The sequence below is a fragment of the Stegodyphus dumicola genome, chromosome 10 (assembly GCF_044657685.1).
Source record: "Stegodyphus dumicola isolate Sdum_Otavi_A_Nest chromosome 10, ASM4465768v1".
In the NCBI taxonomy this organism is placed as follows: Eukaryota; Metazoa; Arthropoda; class Arachnida; order Araneae; family Eresidae; genus Stegodyphus; species Stegodyphus dumicola.
The window spans coordinates 99,388,948-99,405,635 of NC_140777.1; the positions used below are offsets into that span (position 1 = coordinate 99,388,948).

The 16,688-nt window shown below is 32.1% G+C and overlaps 1 protein-coding gene across 2 annotated transcripts in view; it reads right to left on the reverse strand.

Moving 5' to 3' along the window:
* The window catches only part of LOC118185457 (sodium/potassium-transporting ATPase subunit alpha-like), a 364,057-nt gene that overhangs the window by 134,040 nt on the left and 213,329 nt on the right, over positions 1-16,688 (reverse strand). For both annotated transcript variants that reach the window (XM_085825310.1, XM_085825309.1), the window contains exons 4-5: positions 8,003-8,206; positions 6,970-7,083 (exon numbers count right to left, since the gene is read on the reverse strand). In XM_085825310.1, the coding sequence (XP_085681436.1) occupies positions 6,970-7,083; positions 8,003-8,206 (318 nt within the window). The remainder of the gene's footprint in view (positions 1-6,969; positions 7,084-8,002; positions 8,207-16,688) is intronic.

The following is a 16,688-nucleotide window of genomic DNA, read 5'->3' on the forward strand; positions in this document are numbered from 1 at the left end:
TTCAAGTACCAACTAAAACAACTTGCTTCAAAATCTTAGCAAGATTTGTGGAACAATGCTCCACAGGGAAGACGCACATATAACTTGATGCCCAATGTAAGCTTAGCATCTCTGAACTCGAATCCTTCCCTAAATTACTTTATTACAGGACATGGACCCTTCCCCACATATTTCTACGCAAGAAATTTGGCAAATTCTGATATCTGTATATGTGGGGAACAGGGAACTCCTGATCACTACGTTTTCTCATGCCCCTTAACTGAGGATATTCACATAAAATCCCCAAGAACTGACCTCCTGGCATTCCAAAGGTTTTTAATTAAAGATAAACATCAGTATTCAAAGTTTCAGAAAATTATGCAACGACTCTCTTCCTACGGCCTAGATCTCTGTCAAGTGTAAATCCACATACAGTTTAAACTTGGTGAACTTTTACATGCTGTGATTATGGACAAAATGGATCTGCTCGTGAACTTTATAAACTGCAATAAACCAATATATCTGAAATACCCCATGGACACCAACCTCTTTAGCATTATTATAACAATTCATTTAACATTGTGTTGCCAGTACTAATTATAATTATCTCATTATGTTTATTTGCTTATTAATTATGTTTATCTCCTATTTTTGTTGCACCAAATCAGATGTTCAATTTATCTTGTGAATCTCAAATTGTATTCCTACTATTTTGTAATCTACTTATGCTCTACACCATTATTTTTAATAAATACTGGATGCGGGGGCGTACTGTGGAATTGCACGATGTACCATAATAGGTAAACTTTAGACCTTTTGAAAAGCTTCAGTCTATGCAAATTCTTATAAAACTTGCAATTACCCCCCCTTTTTTTTTTCTCTCTTAAAGAGTTAGTATGGGAAGGCATTACAAGTTGACCTATGGTACATCGCTGGTGTCCTCCATACTTTTAACTTTACCTGTAGATAATCATCTTGGGAATAAAGAAAGGCTCCTTCGAAATGGCTACAATATTCACCCAACCTCAACCACTGAAATCTTTAGGATGCCCTTGAACATGCCGTCTCAGTCCAGTTATTCCTAAAAAGTTAGAAACTGCCGTTTTAGAAGAATGGAAAATATTACCCATTACCCACCTAGATGCTTGATACTACAACCAAAGGTACGGAACCTTGCAGCAGAGTGTGTATGAACATCAGAAAGATTTCACATCCATTACTAAATTTAGTTTCCTACTTACATTTCAATATTATACTCGCATACAAATATTAATGAATTTCATTACTAATGCAGACGATATTTTTTATACGTGTTATATTGAAGGCTATTAACGCCTAAACTTATTTTGCTCTATAATGTTTTACAGACTGTGGCTTACAAAGTTTTGCTAGTTTATGTTCTGCAATTTTTTTAACTGTAAATTTTATTCGTTTTTGTGTGTGTTGACCCTATGTGTCTTCTTGTAGTGGTAAGATTTATTGTAAATATTATTTTCTCGGCTAACAAATGTCTAATTCGTTTGTACATCCAATCATTTACAAATTTCATGCATAAATAAATTCCATGTATAAATTGTAATAAATGTAGCTACATACGCTTTATTTATTAAGATTTTTTATTCATAAATAATAATTGAATACTCTATATTCACGTGAAATTTTGAGTAAATTTTTCTGCTGTGTCGACTTTACTACGACGTACCCTACTGAAAAATAATATATGTGCAATAAAAGAGGTCTTTGCAATATTGATGGTGTAGAACATTGAAGGTAAACTCCGTAATGAACAGCATGAATTTTGATGGCATAGAATACTGAAAATGCCGAACTACAATGTATATGTTATGTAGAAGTGAGGGAGCCATCTAATATTTACCCTTAGTAAAAAGGAATTAGCTCCACACACTAACTAGAAAACTCACGACATTCTAGTCTCATTCCTCGAGTTGTGATGGAAATTGTGACTCCAGCCAACACTACAAGTTCTGCCACCGCCGGCGGCATCAACGACACTCCTACCTTTCAGCGTCAAATTAGCTCAAGATCCACAATGTATAGAAAACTGGCAGCCGAACTAGACAAAATATTCATTTTATTTCAGTAAGCATGTTGCGGCCACAAACAACTTGGCACATTATCTGTGACTATTTCAAAATGTTTACATTTTTGATAACTTTGAAGTAAGAATGAAGCATCAGACAGCAGTCCAGTTAGGCCGAAGAATAGCAAGAAAGTACGTTATGCTCAGGATAAAATCTTAATTCAGAGAGAGTTAGTTTTGATTCTTAATGTATTTTGATTGAATGATTAATACTGCTGTAAAATTATTATTAGCTGTTTGAGTTTCCATTTACATCAGCATAATTACGTAAGAATCATATGACATGGATTAATTTCGAAATGACGTAATGCGGAGAGAGATTATTATTTTTAGAATACAGTGTTATGCTGCTATTTAAATTATAATTTATCTTTTACATATTGTTTATTTTTTTACATATATATATATACATATATATATATGTATATATATATATGTGTGTGTGTGTGTGTGTTTGGGTAGGCAACCTATTGAAACGGAAGAGCCAAACGTTGTAATTTACAAAATTTCCCAGTTTTTAAAGAGCCACTAAAAAGTTTCGTTTCAATATTATAGTTTTGATTATATGTATTTGATTTTTTACTTCAAATTAACGGCTTTAAAAACGGAATAATATATATATATATAAACACAAATATAGATAGTTACATCAATTAGAGCATTGGCTTTGCATGCCTTTTGAATGATTGACTAATCTGGCTTGTAACCTGTTAAGTTTCAAGCACAACTCTAGATTTTTATTTGTTAGTTGATTTCAAGCGTTACATTTTATTATATTCATGCAAGAGAAAGCTTGCTCGCACGAATATGTCGATCCGAAGATCGTCAGTACTTCTTATGCCAACTTCTTCACCTCACTGTACCATTCTGGAAGACTATTCCATGCCCCGAATATGAGGGCCTCAACTCGCGGAATTTTTTTTTAGAGCTGCCCTCTTGTGCTGCTCGATGTGCATGCATTTCTGGACCTCCAACTCTTCCAACTTGCTCTTGAGTTCTGTGAACATGCCACTCCACAAGTCTTTAATTTTCAAATATAGCAGTTGCATTTGAAGCGATCCAGCATCAATTCCAAATGTCTCATTGTTGATATCATTTGTATTTGCGTTGTCAGGATTTACTATGAACTCAAGAGTACTTTTGTTTGCTTTGAATTGTTCGAATCTCTCAACGAATCCATCCTTCATGTTATTTAAAACTATGTTGAAGTAATTCGTGTCAATAGTCGCATTGGTTAAAATGAATTAATTTACCGCTCTCCATGTCTTAAACATAAATAAGTAATTTGTTTTCGAAACAAACTACTTCTTCAAGCAAGACGTAGACTGGGTTGCCCTTTTCTTGCAGTTTTAGATTTAGCTCATTTAGTTTCATTGTGGTTACTTTTGCCTTCTTCCAATTCGGGATGGTCAATGCTTTTTTCATTGAGGAATATTTTTATTTCACACAAGCACAAAGTAAAACGTTGCAATAACTTACCTCTGGAATGCCACCACACTTTATTGTGCAGAAGTTGGTCAGAAAACTGGTTATCTCTCAAGGAAATCTCTGAACTGATGATGGTAGAATGCTTTTACAAAATGCTGTTAATAATCTTAATTACCAAGTTCATGATCTCAACTATTTCGGCCGGAAATGTTTGGGTACAAAGCGCTTCTTGGTGAATTACACAGTGAAACGTTAGAATTTCATGGTTTACTTTTTTCTGAAGAATTGATGCTAGCCCTATATGTATTCCTGTCATACTTCTGGCTCTACCAGTTGCTATCGAAACGATTTTATTTATATCGATTCCATTGTCTTCCAGGCATTTTTGCACAATCATTTCCTATATCTTCTCCACGAGAATTTGTCCTGAGAGCGATAGCAATTCTACAGTTCTTCGTTTGGACATATACCCTACGAAAAGGGTAACTTGTGTCGTGTCTTTTATGTCACAAGACTCATCTATAGCAAGTGATAAGGCAGAAGCCGGCTGAATGTCTTTCACTTGCATATGTGTTACATTTGAAAACATCTTAGCAGTTCTATCTTGTACTGCTTTTGCAAATAATGGCAAATCTTTGATTTTTTTTCCTGATTTCTGCTTTGATTTTGATATCAAGAAACAGTTATTTAGATGCACATATAAAATAATCTTTGACGTATTTAACATGAAGGGTTTTACTCATTTTGCAATTTCTAATGATACTGCAGAGCTTGGCAGATTTACATTATTGGAAGATTGCATCCAGTTACTTAGCACGTAACTTTTTTTTTAACTCTTCAAGAGCTTTTTTCGTGCGTCCCCAGTTGGATATTTACCAGCAAGCTAGGTATCTTTTGTAGTGAAGTGTCTCCTCAAATTCAACTTTTTAATGTGTGCGAGTTTTTGATGGCAAATGAGAGAACTCGGAAGGCATCTGTGTTGCATATGAATGCAAATGACTCCGCCCAATCCTGATTGAATTCTCTGTTTTCTTCTTCAGTTCTCTTTTTTTTTACCATCTGCCATGCTGACGGCGGAGCTAGTTTAAATTAACAGTACAGTAACAATGGTTCAAATTTATCTCATTACGATCATGTTAAGCCTAATTAACGATTATGAAAATAGAAGCTATTGAGAAATTAGGTACTTAAAATATATTTTGTTATTTATTAAGGGTTTTGATAATAAATTATTCGTTTTTCCTTATGGAACTGGAGAGCCGCAAGTTTACATCAAAAGAGCCGCAGGTTGCCGACCCCTGGTCTAGGGGGAAGACCCTAAATAATTGCGGAAAGTTAATTGGAGGTTGCGTGTTTGCGTACAGCAAAGCCATCGTATTTTTTTATATTATATATATATATATATATATATATATATATTGTTGTATGGGTACGAGTTAGTTATAGATTGAATGCGCACAGAACCGATGATGGTTGATAAAATTTATTTTATCCAAAGAAACTCTTGACAGTTGTGGAAATTCCTAGAAAAATAGTAGTATAGCTATTCACAGTATCGCAGATTGCAGTCAATATTTACTCTTCAAACTTCTAAGAACGTAAACACTATGAAATGCAAAGCGCATCTAACAAGAAAGCTCAAGCAAAGATATCTCAATACTCTGAACATACGTTGAACTAAACAACTAAGAAACTGATACTCTCTCCGGTCTTATAGGGTTTTTAACCCGGCCGCCGAGATATTTCTAGTACTTTCTGCTTCTCGAAATTACTGGAAGGCATGTGAGGGCCGAATACGGTTACAGTTACACATAGTTATTAATATATAATTACAGTTATTTAGTAATATATTAACAGTTAGTTATTAATATATAATTACAGTTATATAATTACAGTTATTCAGTTAAAATATCCATTACAGTTATACAGGGACCGCACCAAAATGTGGCCAAGTTTGTAGACTTTTGGCGATTTGAGGACATAAATTAGTCACCAAAATCGTTGCCAGCTTAATATAAATAAACTCTGCAAAAGCACAATATTTACTTAATGACATACACCTATGCTATAAGATCTATACAGTGAATAAATTGATGAGATAAAGCAGCGTTTCTTAAACTGAGGGTAGCGGAACCTGCAGCAGGGGGGTCGCCTAAACATTTAGCGATTTTGATATTTCTTTATCTTATTATAATAATTTTACAACTACCAAATATTTTTACACAAGGTATCTGAAAATAGATAAAGACAATACAGACAAAGAAAAACGTTTCAATGCATTCTTTTTATAATAGAAATGTTCATTTTACTTGCTTTGCACGTGACGCTGTCATTTCGTCTGCTACTTATTTAAAATGTTCACATTATTCTATGTCTTAAAATTAGAAATTAAAGTTAATGACCTAAAACTGCAATAGTATATTACAGTACAAATGAAAAAATTGACAATTTCACACACGCGTGTGTCGAATTTACGCAATGCTTGTGGGGTCCCACAAAAGTTTCGTGAATATTATGAGGTTCTGGGGGGTTGCGAAAGAATCTCCATGATAAAAAGGGGTCGCGACTGAAAAAAAGTTTAAGAAACCTCGAGATAAAGAATCAGAATTGTTTATCTTGGTGTTAAACTGAGTCCGGCACGTGATTCTTGAAGCAATTTTATGCGACCAGCGAATACATTTCAACTATATATTTCTTGCATGTTGCAAAGATTTATAAGCTATTTAATGATTAATTAAACGTATTAAAATTATTTGAAATAAATGCTATATTAATATTTAGCTATTTAAATATTAATATTTAGCTTTAATGCTTAAATGTATGCTTAAATTACAAAGTGTAGCAACAAAACTGTCTTGCAGGTACCAAAATTTAGATTTCAGATAGAAAATAAATATAAATTTGAATTTTTTCCTTTTGGTTATTATTACTGTTTATGTATGCTTTGATAAATATACAGTAAGAAAAGTTCCAAATTTTGTTAAAAAAGTATTTTTTATTTTGTTGATAAAAATTTTTCAGTTTGATTTCTGAGATTACCGTTCTATTTGATAAATTGCTATGCTTCTAAGTTGTGATATTCATGAACTTTTCCTCCAATATTGCATTGTTAGAATATTCCAATGTACTTTATTTTAGATATTAACTGTTTTCTTATGAATATGATGCATTTTCAAGACCTTATTCCCTTGAATGATCATTTTTATTCCTGTAGTCAGAGTATACGAATTTCATTTTTTACTTGAAATTACGCGGTTTATATACATTTCTTTAGCATAAAGGAAATGACTGAAAATATAATTAATGCTTATGTTAAATTTAATGAATTATAACACAAAAAATGGAAGGAAAAGTCAAATTTTCAGTTACTTTTTAAATAACCTTTATTAACAATCAATCAATAATGCACACAACACTATATAAAGTATGTGAAAATATAAATGCAATAACATAAATCTTACCTGAGGAACCATATTTTTGAAAGACTCCATGATTTTAGAACTTTTAGCTTCTTGATAATAAGAAAAAACACCCGTAACTATGACCACAACAGATAATACGATACCTAAATACAGCTATAAAAGAAAACATAATAAAAATTCAATTTTTCTTAACTATAAAAATGTTTTTCTGCATTCAATACAAAATTTTGATTATCAGAAGAATATATTTGGCAATTTCAATAGACAATTCTTGTTTTTATGATCACCTCAAGGGAAATTTAGTACATTCATTCTCTTTTAAGATGGTTTATATGAATCTTATGCGTTTGAAAAAGTGCTTTTTAAATATAAGTATCAAACTGCATTTTTAAAAATACATTTCCTTAATTTGATATCACTCACTAAAATTCACGCAAATATACATATAAATTATCTTGCAGAATGAAGATTTTTACAGAAAGACATAACAGAAGAAATGGTTCATAACTATGCACAAAGATCCTAAACTGCTAATTCGTTCCATACTGAGTATATAATATATACTGGGGCCAAACTATACAAGTTTTATAATTGTTCGATTTAATAATTATATCCTATACATTAATAAACAGTAGTAAGATCAAAAGAACTGTAATACATAAGACGACTATTACAAAAGAGAAAATAACACACAACATAAATATACAGTGTATTTTTTATTTGTATACCTATTTTATGTACTTAATTTATATTATCAGTATTTATATATTTATTTAGAGTACTTATTTTATGTTTTTCAGTTGTAATTCTCAACTGAAAAATAATTTTTCTCGCTTTTAAAAATCAGTAAACAGGCAAACAGCTTCTCTTAGTCTGGTCTGGTCTGTGACTAAGTAGGTTTAGTCTCCGAAATTACTATAAATTCTAAAGAATGTGGTATACTTATTTCTTCCAATAAAAAAGAATTTAAAAAAAGAAAATTTCAATAGCAAGTAATCAAAATATTAATTCTACATTGAAAATCAATTCCTTTGTCAAAATTACTTAGCATTTGTTTTATTGGATATCTTACATTGTCGTCGGGAGCTTCCTCGAAGGTGGATGCTTGGATGGAGTAAGCGATGAAGCAAAGGACGGCGCCGATCCACAGAAGAAGGGCGAAACCCCCGAAGAGGTTCTTGCAGAACTTCACCCATTCAGGTGTCTTCTTGGGAGGCGTTAAAGCATTTGGACCATCCCGAGCAAACACCTCACGGGCTTTATTCGACGTCAGACCCTGAAATGGGAAAGAAAAGAATCAGGAGAGTAGTTAAAAAGGCCTACCAAAATAGAAGCACTTTTATATAAACGACAGGCCGTATTTTATAATCAAAAAGTTCGAATAATTGTTTGGAGTTATTAAATTAAAAAGTTTTTAATTTTCCGTATAAAACTGCAATAAAATTTCCCAAATAGTTTCTTAAGACGTCAGAAGTTAAATTATGGAACATCAGTAGTATTAAACGTACCAAAATTAAAAGTAAACGATCAAATAAGGGTGAAAAAGAAAGGAATTAAATTTCTATCACGCATCTTTCAGAAAATAAATATTTAAAATAAATTAAGACACATTACGACATTGGTTAGTTACTTAAATTACTGAAAAGCATATGATCGGTAGCTGTTTGACGGGATGTCTTTCTAAAGTAATTTCTTAAGCCAGCCATTCCTAATTACTTTACACATGAAGAATATCATGAAAACTATTGTATATGAAACCAGCGTATTCGACAAGTGCTGAAAATCGAACTGGTAATGAATTACCAACTTTCTAGTTTTAACCACTTGGCCACCAATGGAAGGGGAAAGAGTATTGACGTAATAGGCGATTTAAAGGATTAAGATGAATGAAGTGATATAAAAATTGCTTCTTTTTATTCGCTTTGTTAACACGTTGAGCCCGGCGCCGAATTTGCGGTCCTTCCCGTTCAGCCGGGGCGAGCGATCAAGAGGTGCAATGTTGCATGGTGATCCGCGACTTCATGCTCTGAGTAAGTTGGTTGGTCGGTTGACTTTTAATGGCACAAAACTTTGAAGGTTGTTATGCGCCAGGCGAATGGTGAATAAAATCCAAAATGTACAAACACACTGTATCAGATGAATTGTTGAAATGAACCTGTAACGCTGATGAAGGCATGGAGAAATGCTCTAGCAACACATGCACTGAGTAGAGCTTATCTGTTGGTGAGCTTTGTCGGCTACAGACATACAAGCCCTGTCTGTGCGTGACAAAGCTCGTGGTCGCTAATGTTAATACTGTCGGTCCTGCGGAACGATGCCAGCCAAACGAAAATTCTAGTGCCGGTACCCAGGGACTAACGTCGGCCAAACGAAAATTCCAGTGCTTGTCCCCAGGGACCAACGCAGGCCACACACAGCAAGTTCACCGGCGCCGAGCTCAAAGTGTTAAAACATCACTCATATATTTCCAATATTGTATCACTTCAAACGAAGTTGAAGATATATTTATCAATCACATTTATTACATAATCTGATGAATTCCTAATATTATTTTCGAAATTCTAATATTATTTCCTAATATTATTTTCGAGTTTATATTTCGCTTATGCACACTATTACGACGGGTCACCCAAAATTTATTAATCCCATTATTTAGTACTTTGCTACGTTCGATTATAAATACCTTTTTCATATCTAATATCCATATATATATGTCTAATATCCATATATAATCATACATGTTCTAATATCCACAAATTTTACGTGATGTTATTTTTTCACGGTCCAAATTAGAAGAAAAGAATGAATGACTTAACATGTACAGAATATAGACATGACTTTTACAGAATTACAGAAAAATGATTGTAATTGCTGAAAAATTAATTATATTTTATATGACAATACATAAATTTTATTTATACAACATATTAAATGAATGGATATTTTAATTCAAAATGTACTTAAAGAAAAATAGTGAAAGACAATCAGTGTTCAAATTTCCTTTATTATTACATCCAAAATCTGTTAATGATTTTGTTAAAAGGGATAACGTAGATTCCTGCAAAGCAATAAATGTATCGGTCTTTGAGGAGGAGTGAAAATTCTACAAGTGGCTCACTTATCAGTCTCTCAATTGAAGTTTTAAAGTAGGTTACACGAAACTTTCTTCTTAACCCTTCAAATCCCGAAAAGTCCAAAGTTTCAAAAAATGCGTTATCACGTAAGGTATTTTCTTGATCATAATTCTCAAATGCCACTGTTATTTTTTTATGCTTGAACTTTTTCTCTTCTAATAAACATCCTTAATTGTTTGGACCAATCTTAAGATGTTCGTACATGTAATTATTGAAAAGTATCAGTAAAAATATTCTTGGACATGTGTATACGATCTACCCGATCGGAGAGCTTTGAATTTAAAAAAGTCATTTCAGACAATAAAATGCAAAAATAAAATTTGAAAATTATGATTTCTACAAACTAAAGGAGATTGAAGAAAGTAAACCATAGGACGTACCCCAGATAGTAAGAGCAGTCAAACCTTGAAAAGTGCGATTCATTTAATCTTATACAAATCGTAATTGGCGTGGGTGGACAAGCGCAGATGCACTAATGTCAAAGGATAGACGACCTACAGCAAAAACCAAAGGATAAGCCAAAGGCAATGCTTTCAAAAGGATGGAGACGCCAATGTACAGGAAACAAATTGAAATTAAAATTTCAAGTAAAGAAATGAAAAAAGAAAAATGAAATTCCTAGAACATGAATCTGTGTCTTTAGGCAGAGCTATTCCTCTGTTATAAACACAAACTTCCCCTCCCCCTTGTAAGAGTTCAGCAATACTTTATTCAAAAAGTGTATTTTTGTTCTTTTGTTTCATTTCATAATATATATATTTTTATTCGAATTTTTATAATTAAAAATACATATACGAGTATTTTAAGTCAATAAAAATACTTAAAAAGTGTTAATTCAATTCGAAGCTATTAGTACTGTGTTGTAGAGATGAACGATTCTTATACTACTTTTTTGTTAAATGAAATTATTCAAAACGGGTCACTGAATTTGGTTCTTTTTTTTATTAGTGGAGTCACTCTGGTTTTTGATTTCTGTTAATTTAAGTGGGAACTAACGTCAAACTAATTTTTTCATATGCATTTCTTCATGAATAATTTTATGTATAGCTACGGATCCAAGGTTAAGTTTTTTGGTAGGAACAGATTATCATAGATTAACATTTTTCCTATGGCCGATACATTTTCTGATATTACAACTGAAAGACTTCATATTTATTCTTCATCCAGGAGAGAATTTCGACCTCTACGAAATTCTGTAGGCTACTTGAATACAGCGGCACAAGATAAAGATTACTTCTATTACACACTTCTATCTGTTAAACGTAGGCGTTGAAGCTATTCCTCTTGATTTAATTTATAAATCTTAGAGAATCATAGCGCTATAACGTTCTCGCGTCAGCTCCACGTTTGTTTCTTTCAAAATACATACAACGGTAGATAAACTGAAACTATTGGCATAAATTATCATCTGTGGACATAAAAAGAATTGAAATTTACACATCTAAGAAGTAATTATTTTTTGCGCATATTGTCTGCCCTGTCTCGATAGATTTAACTTTCTTAAAACTTTCTTACTAATTTGAAGCTACTATTTTTTAAATTAATTTCAATATCAACAGACAGCAGCAGGAGCAATGACAGGCCGCATAAGTGGGTTTTATAACTCTAATACCAAAATGATGACAAATTTCCAAAGTTGAGTTAGCCACTGTATAATTCACCAGTAAGTGTTAGCAAGTAAAAGATTAAATACGAAAGAAATAGAGACAAAACGTTCAAAGTTTTTAATTTCATTCGAGGAAATCTCTCAAACGGCATCTCTTCCATTTGCAACATGATGAACCGATGTAAGGTGGCCACGTAAAAGTAAATTTCTGTAGTGATTTCGTGATTTATTACCAGAGATAAAATATCTTTCTCGAAGAGCGAAATTGAGAATATACAAATTTAAATAATAAAACTTGGCGCAGTGATTAAACGTTTCGTAAAGATTTTTCATCGAAATCAAGTGATTTAAATTTAAAATTGCATGGAGAAAACAAGACAGTAATTGAAATGATCAGTAGCATAAACGCATAATAAACATAATTTATTCTGCTAATAAGATATTCAACAAAACAATTTGAATCACTTTGCAAATACGTCTGATCACTTACTTATCCTCAATGTAATTATAACATTGAAAAATATATTGCAGAAAAGGTGAATGAACATTATGAAGTCGGATTTCATGATTTTGAAAAATATCTTTTGCAGTATCTGTCTTTTCTTTCAAAAAGAATTTAAATATTAAAGGTATCGCTGAAAATGTTTTGACACATTTGATACTGAAAAAGACACGTTAAAAACTCACTGACGCGCAAACTGATCTAGCGTTACAAGTTAGAGACATTGGCAATATGTCATTTGAGAAAAATATTCCAATGTCACCAAACCTAGCGAATATATCAACTCTTGTTTTGGATCTATAACCTATGTGATAAGTAAGTATATCTTATTCTTAGAGCCTTAGATCTTTAAAATTCACGAAGGCTAGACATCGTTCCCCATTTACTGATTTCCATACTGACGATTCATTATCTTTTCTGCTTGCACATCACATTATGACAGATTGGTTGAAGATATATAGGCGCAGACTTCTCATTAATGATAAAAGATAATAAAATAAAATTTAATTTATAATTTTTTGCTGTTTTCATTTCAAATAATAAATATCGTTAACAAAATACCACGTTGGTTTAATCGCCGTTTCTTCCTTGTCATTTATAAGTACATAAGACACGAGCTGGCATGCTTTAACTGTTAAGGATTAGTAGGTAGATCGCAATACATCATTAAAAAAAGGGGTCGCTAATATGTATACAAATTCGGCCACCCTTAATCTATAATACATTAACTTATCGCTCGTTTGGCGAGAAATGAAAGACTTATCCGTACAACTCAAACGAATGAACGACAGACACTACTTCGGAAAACGGTTACGTTTAATTCATAATGGGAAAGTATCTCAGATTTACCTATTACAGAAGGAATGTAACCGTGAAGGGCAAAAAATACACAAAAGCCAACAGAAGATTTATGTGATTTTGTAAACCCACTTTGTTTTGTCTAAATTGAGATATTATTTCAAGTGAAAGTATGAGAAAGTTTTATTGCATAAAAATTCACGTTAAGTTATTCAGCTTTACTTCCTGATTCCAGCGTCTGTCGCAAGTAACAAAAGGAAAAACGAGAAGCCTATGTTTCAAAAGTCACATAAAGAACTTCCTTTTACAACATACCTTCATTAGAACGGAAAAAAATACATTAATAATTCTAGAAAATTATTATTTGATTACAAGGATTATATTTCAATATAATTAAAAGCTTTGTTCCCATCCTTACTTTAAATGAATGAGTTATGAGAGAAGGAAATCTCAGCAACGACTGATAATTTGATTTGCATAATACAGTATACGTGCAAGATTTCATGGATGTCGTTTATCTAATGAGCTCATGAGTAATATTTTAACATCGTAAAGGATCCGAAGAACATAACTGCACATTCTTTCAGACATTTTAGATAAGACAAATATTTTATTTTATAGAAAAGAATAAAATTTATCAATAATGTTTAAAGCTCTTAATAGTTCTGATGTATTTAATATTAAGAAATTTATACACACGAGAACAAATATACTATTTAGAGTCTAACTATAACATATAACTATTTTGAAGGGTACTGCCAAGTTTGCTCTTCGAGGAATCAATCTTTTTCGTGATGCACTGAGTTTCTCTATAAAATCGTTGCAAATTTAAAGGTCAAATTTTGCAAAATTTTGATGTTCACATCAGTGTGTTCCTCTACCACGCGTAAGTTAAAACACTTTTTATGTTTTCAGTTCATTTTACTAAATATGAATACTGGAACTCGCCCTTTTACCGTAATGATGTTTCCTAATTTAAAAGTACTTGGTACTTCATAAGTTTTCAAAGTTTTGAAATTTACAAAAATGAAACAAACAGGTATAACAGGACTTAATTTTTTAAAATTAGAAGTTCCACAGCCTCGTGAAAGGCTGTTAGGTAATATAAACAAAAAACTCATAGATATAAATAACATTAAAATAATATATAAACATTAAATAAAATGTAAACAGACTAATAATATGAAATACTAAATACTATGAAATTAAATTAATACTGAAATTAAAACTAAATAAACTGGGAAAAAATTTTCCGCAAAACTATCGGTTATTGATTTCTCCAGCTGCTGCTACGTAGATAATACAATATAGAAAGTATAATGTATATAATGTACACCGTTATAGATAGAAAGATTTCTTCTATACAAAATAAATATTATAGTTATTAAATACTTGATAAACAATTCGGAAATTTGTATTTTAGAACAAACTGCAAAAATTCAAAAGGCTCATCCACGTTTCTGCTCTCTTTTCCTTAGCAATGACATAAATAAAACTCCCAAATACTTCTCTCTTAATGAAGAATTCTTCATGGTGAATGCCACCGGGATAAAAAATGAATTGATATCCGTAGTTTTCAGTCGAACGTTTTCACGAGATAAAAATATATATTAGCAGGTAGAAATTTCGCGGTGATTTCTCTGAATGCCTCATCTATAGCAAAATTTATTTTCGTTCTCAATTTATTCCCATATGGCAATTCGGAATCTTGTTTTTCCTCACCTGCCTCAACGATCCATATTAACTAACCCTTATACGTAACATAATGCCCTCCGCTCCCCAAAATGGCTGCGTGGGCGAATCAGCTTCTCTATCTCCCTCTAGCTAAGCTACTGTAAATCCAAACTTCATTATCATATTGTTTTTCAATTTAATAAATTTATGTGCCAATTTGTTATTCACTAATATAACAATAAATCATAAATGCCTACTTGTGCATACAACATATTACAATTAAGAAAGTGGTTTTTTTTTTTGAATACTCACGCTTCACGTACCCCTTTGAGAAGGAAACGACAAAGGAAATGAAATTAAACATGTATGTGTACACACACATTAAATTTAGCATTCATAAATTACATATATTAAATACAAAAATAATTAAATATTCAACAAATCCACCCGTTATAATAATATAAATATTCTGTTGATAATTAATGCGACCATAGCGTTTGTTTGCACTTGCACAGTTCATCAGTGATTGGAGTTGTCTTGTTAGAGTAGAGTCATAAATTATATTCAACAACCAATTTGCTACTACATTTATTTACTACAGCAAATTCAGATGAAAATTTAATCTCAGAAATTAATCCGTAGCAATATTTCAATTTAGTAACTTTGATACGAGATACTTCTGAGCTCTTACGAAGTATCTCGAAAGGATACACGATGCATTTGTCACAGGTTGAGAACCAACCACTCAAATAAGCAAAATATTTACTTTAAATTATTCACTGACGCTCTTAAAAATATGCATAAAAATAAATTACCATATTTATTCGAGTATTTTTCTCCTTAGCCTTTTTGGTACAAGCACCTGAAAATTTTTCAAGTATTCATGTAATTTTTCTTTTCTTAAGACGTTCACAGAAAGCAAGTGCCCCCATATTTTAAAACGAATTCGTCCACATTGTGATTGGTTTTGTATTACCAATTGATTTGCTTGCGAAATTTGAGTGCATGTCCTCTGATGAAGCAATAATAGTGAACGGCTTCAAGAAAACAGAAACATCTAATGATCTTCATGATTCTGATGATCATTGTACGAAGACAGACTGAATGGTGATGAAGATGACGACAACGGGTGGGCGATGCAAGACTTTATGAATCGTCGCATAATTCCAGGAGCATTAATTGGTTTGAAGCTTGAATATAAGCAGTGGATTATAATAAAAGTGGGGATAGATATAAGATACAGAAAAAGTAGAAAGAAGATACCTTATTAGATAGTGTAATATTTATTACTGTGTAAGGAATGTAGGTTTCTTTTATAGAAACAATACTGAGATAGTTCTCTATACATTATTTATGAATACTTCATTTGTTTTACTCTAGCTGTAGCTGCATCCTTCGAAACTTAAATTATTCACATGATTTTCTCCTCTTGATTTTCGTACGATAAAATTAGTAAAACATTGGGAGGAAATACGTGTATTTTGAATTACGTATTGACATTACTAATATGCTTGCTAAAAGCTTAGCTACTTTAGAAGGTTGCCTGACGTTATTTTGTTACAAAATTAGCCATAAAACTAAAGAAATAGCGATATTAAACTAAACATTTAAAAACTCCGAAAACTACTGTACTTCAGAAGCAAATTCTCTGCCACTGATATACCAAAACAGTCGTATGATTCCTTATCTTAAACACAGCCTTAAATAATAAGAAAGAAGCTGCTCGTAGATTTCTTTTTTTCCTACCCAATTTGACAGTTCTTTCCTCAGAAGTAAAGCTAGCAAGTTTCAAAGTAAGGCAGCTGGGATGAAATAAATCTTTCATGAAACTTCCGCATGTTAAATTTTCTTCTTTGCGGAAAGTTGGGATTCGAATTGCGTTGGGGATTCATTTCAAACTGGAATAGCAACCATTTTCAGAAGCAAGGAGCTCGCATACGTTGTTTTGATGTGTAGCGACTGAAAATGCTTATTATAAGACCTATTTTCACTTAACACAGTGTGCGTCTCACAGGTACTGCAATTTCATAAACACGGATTCGTC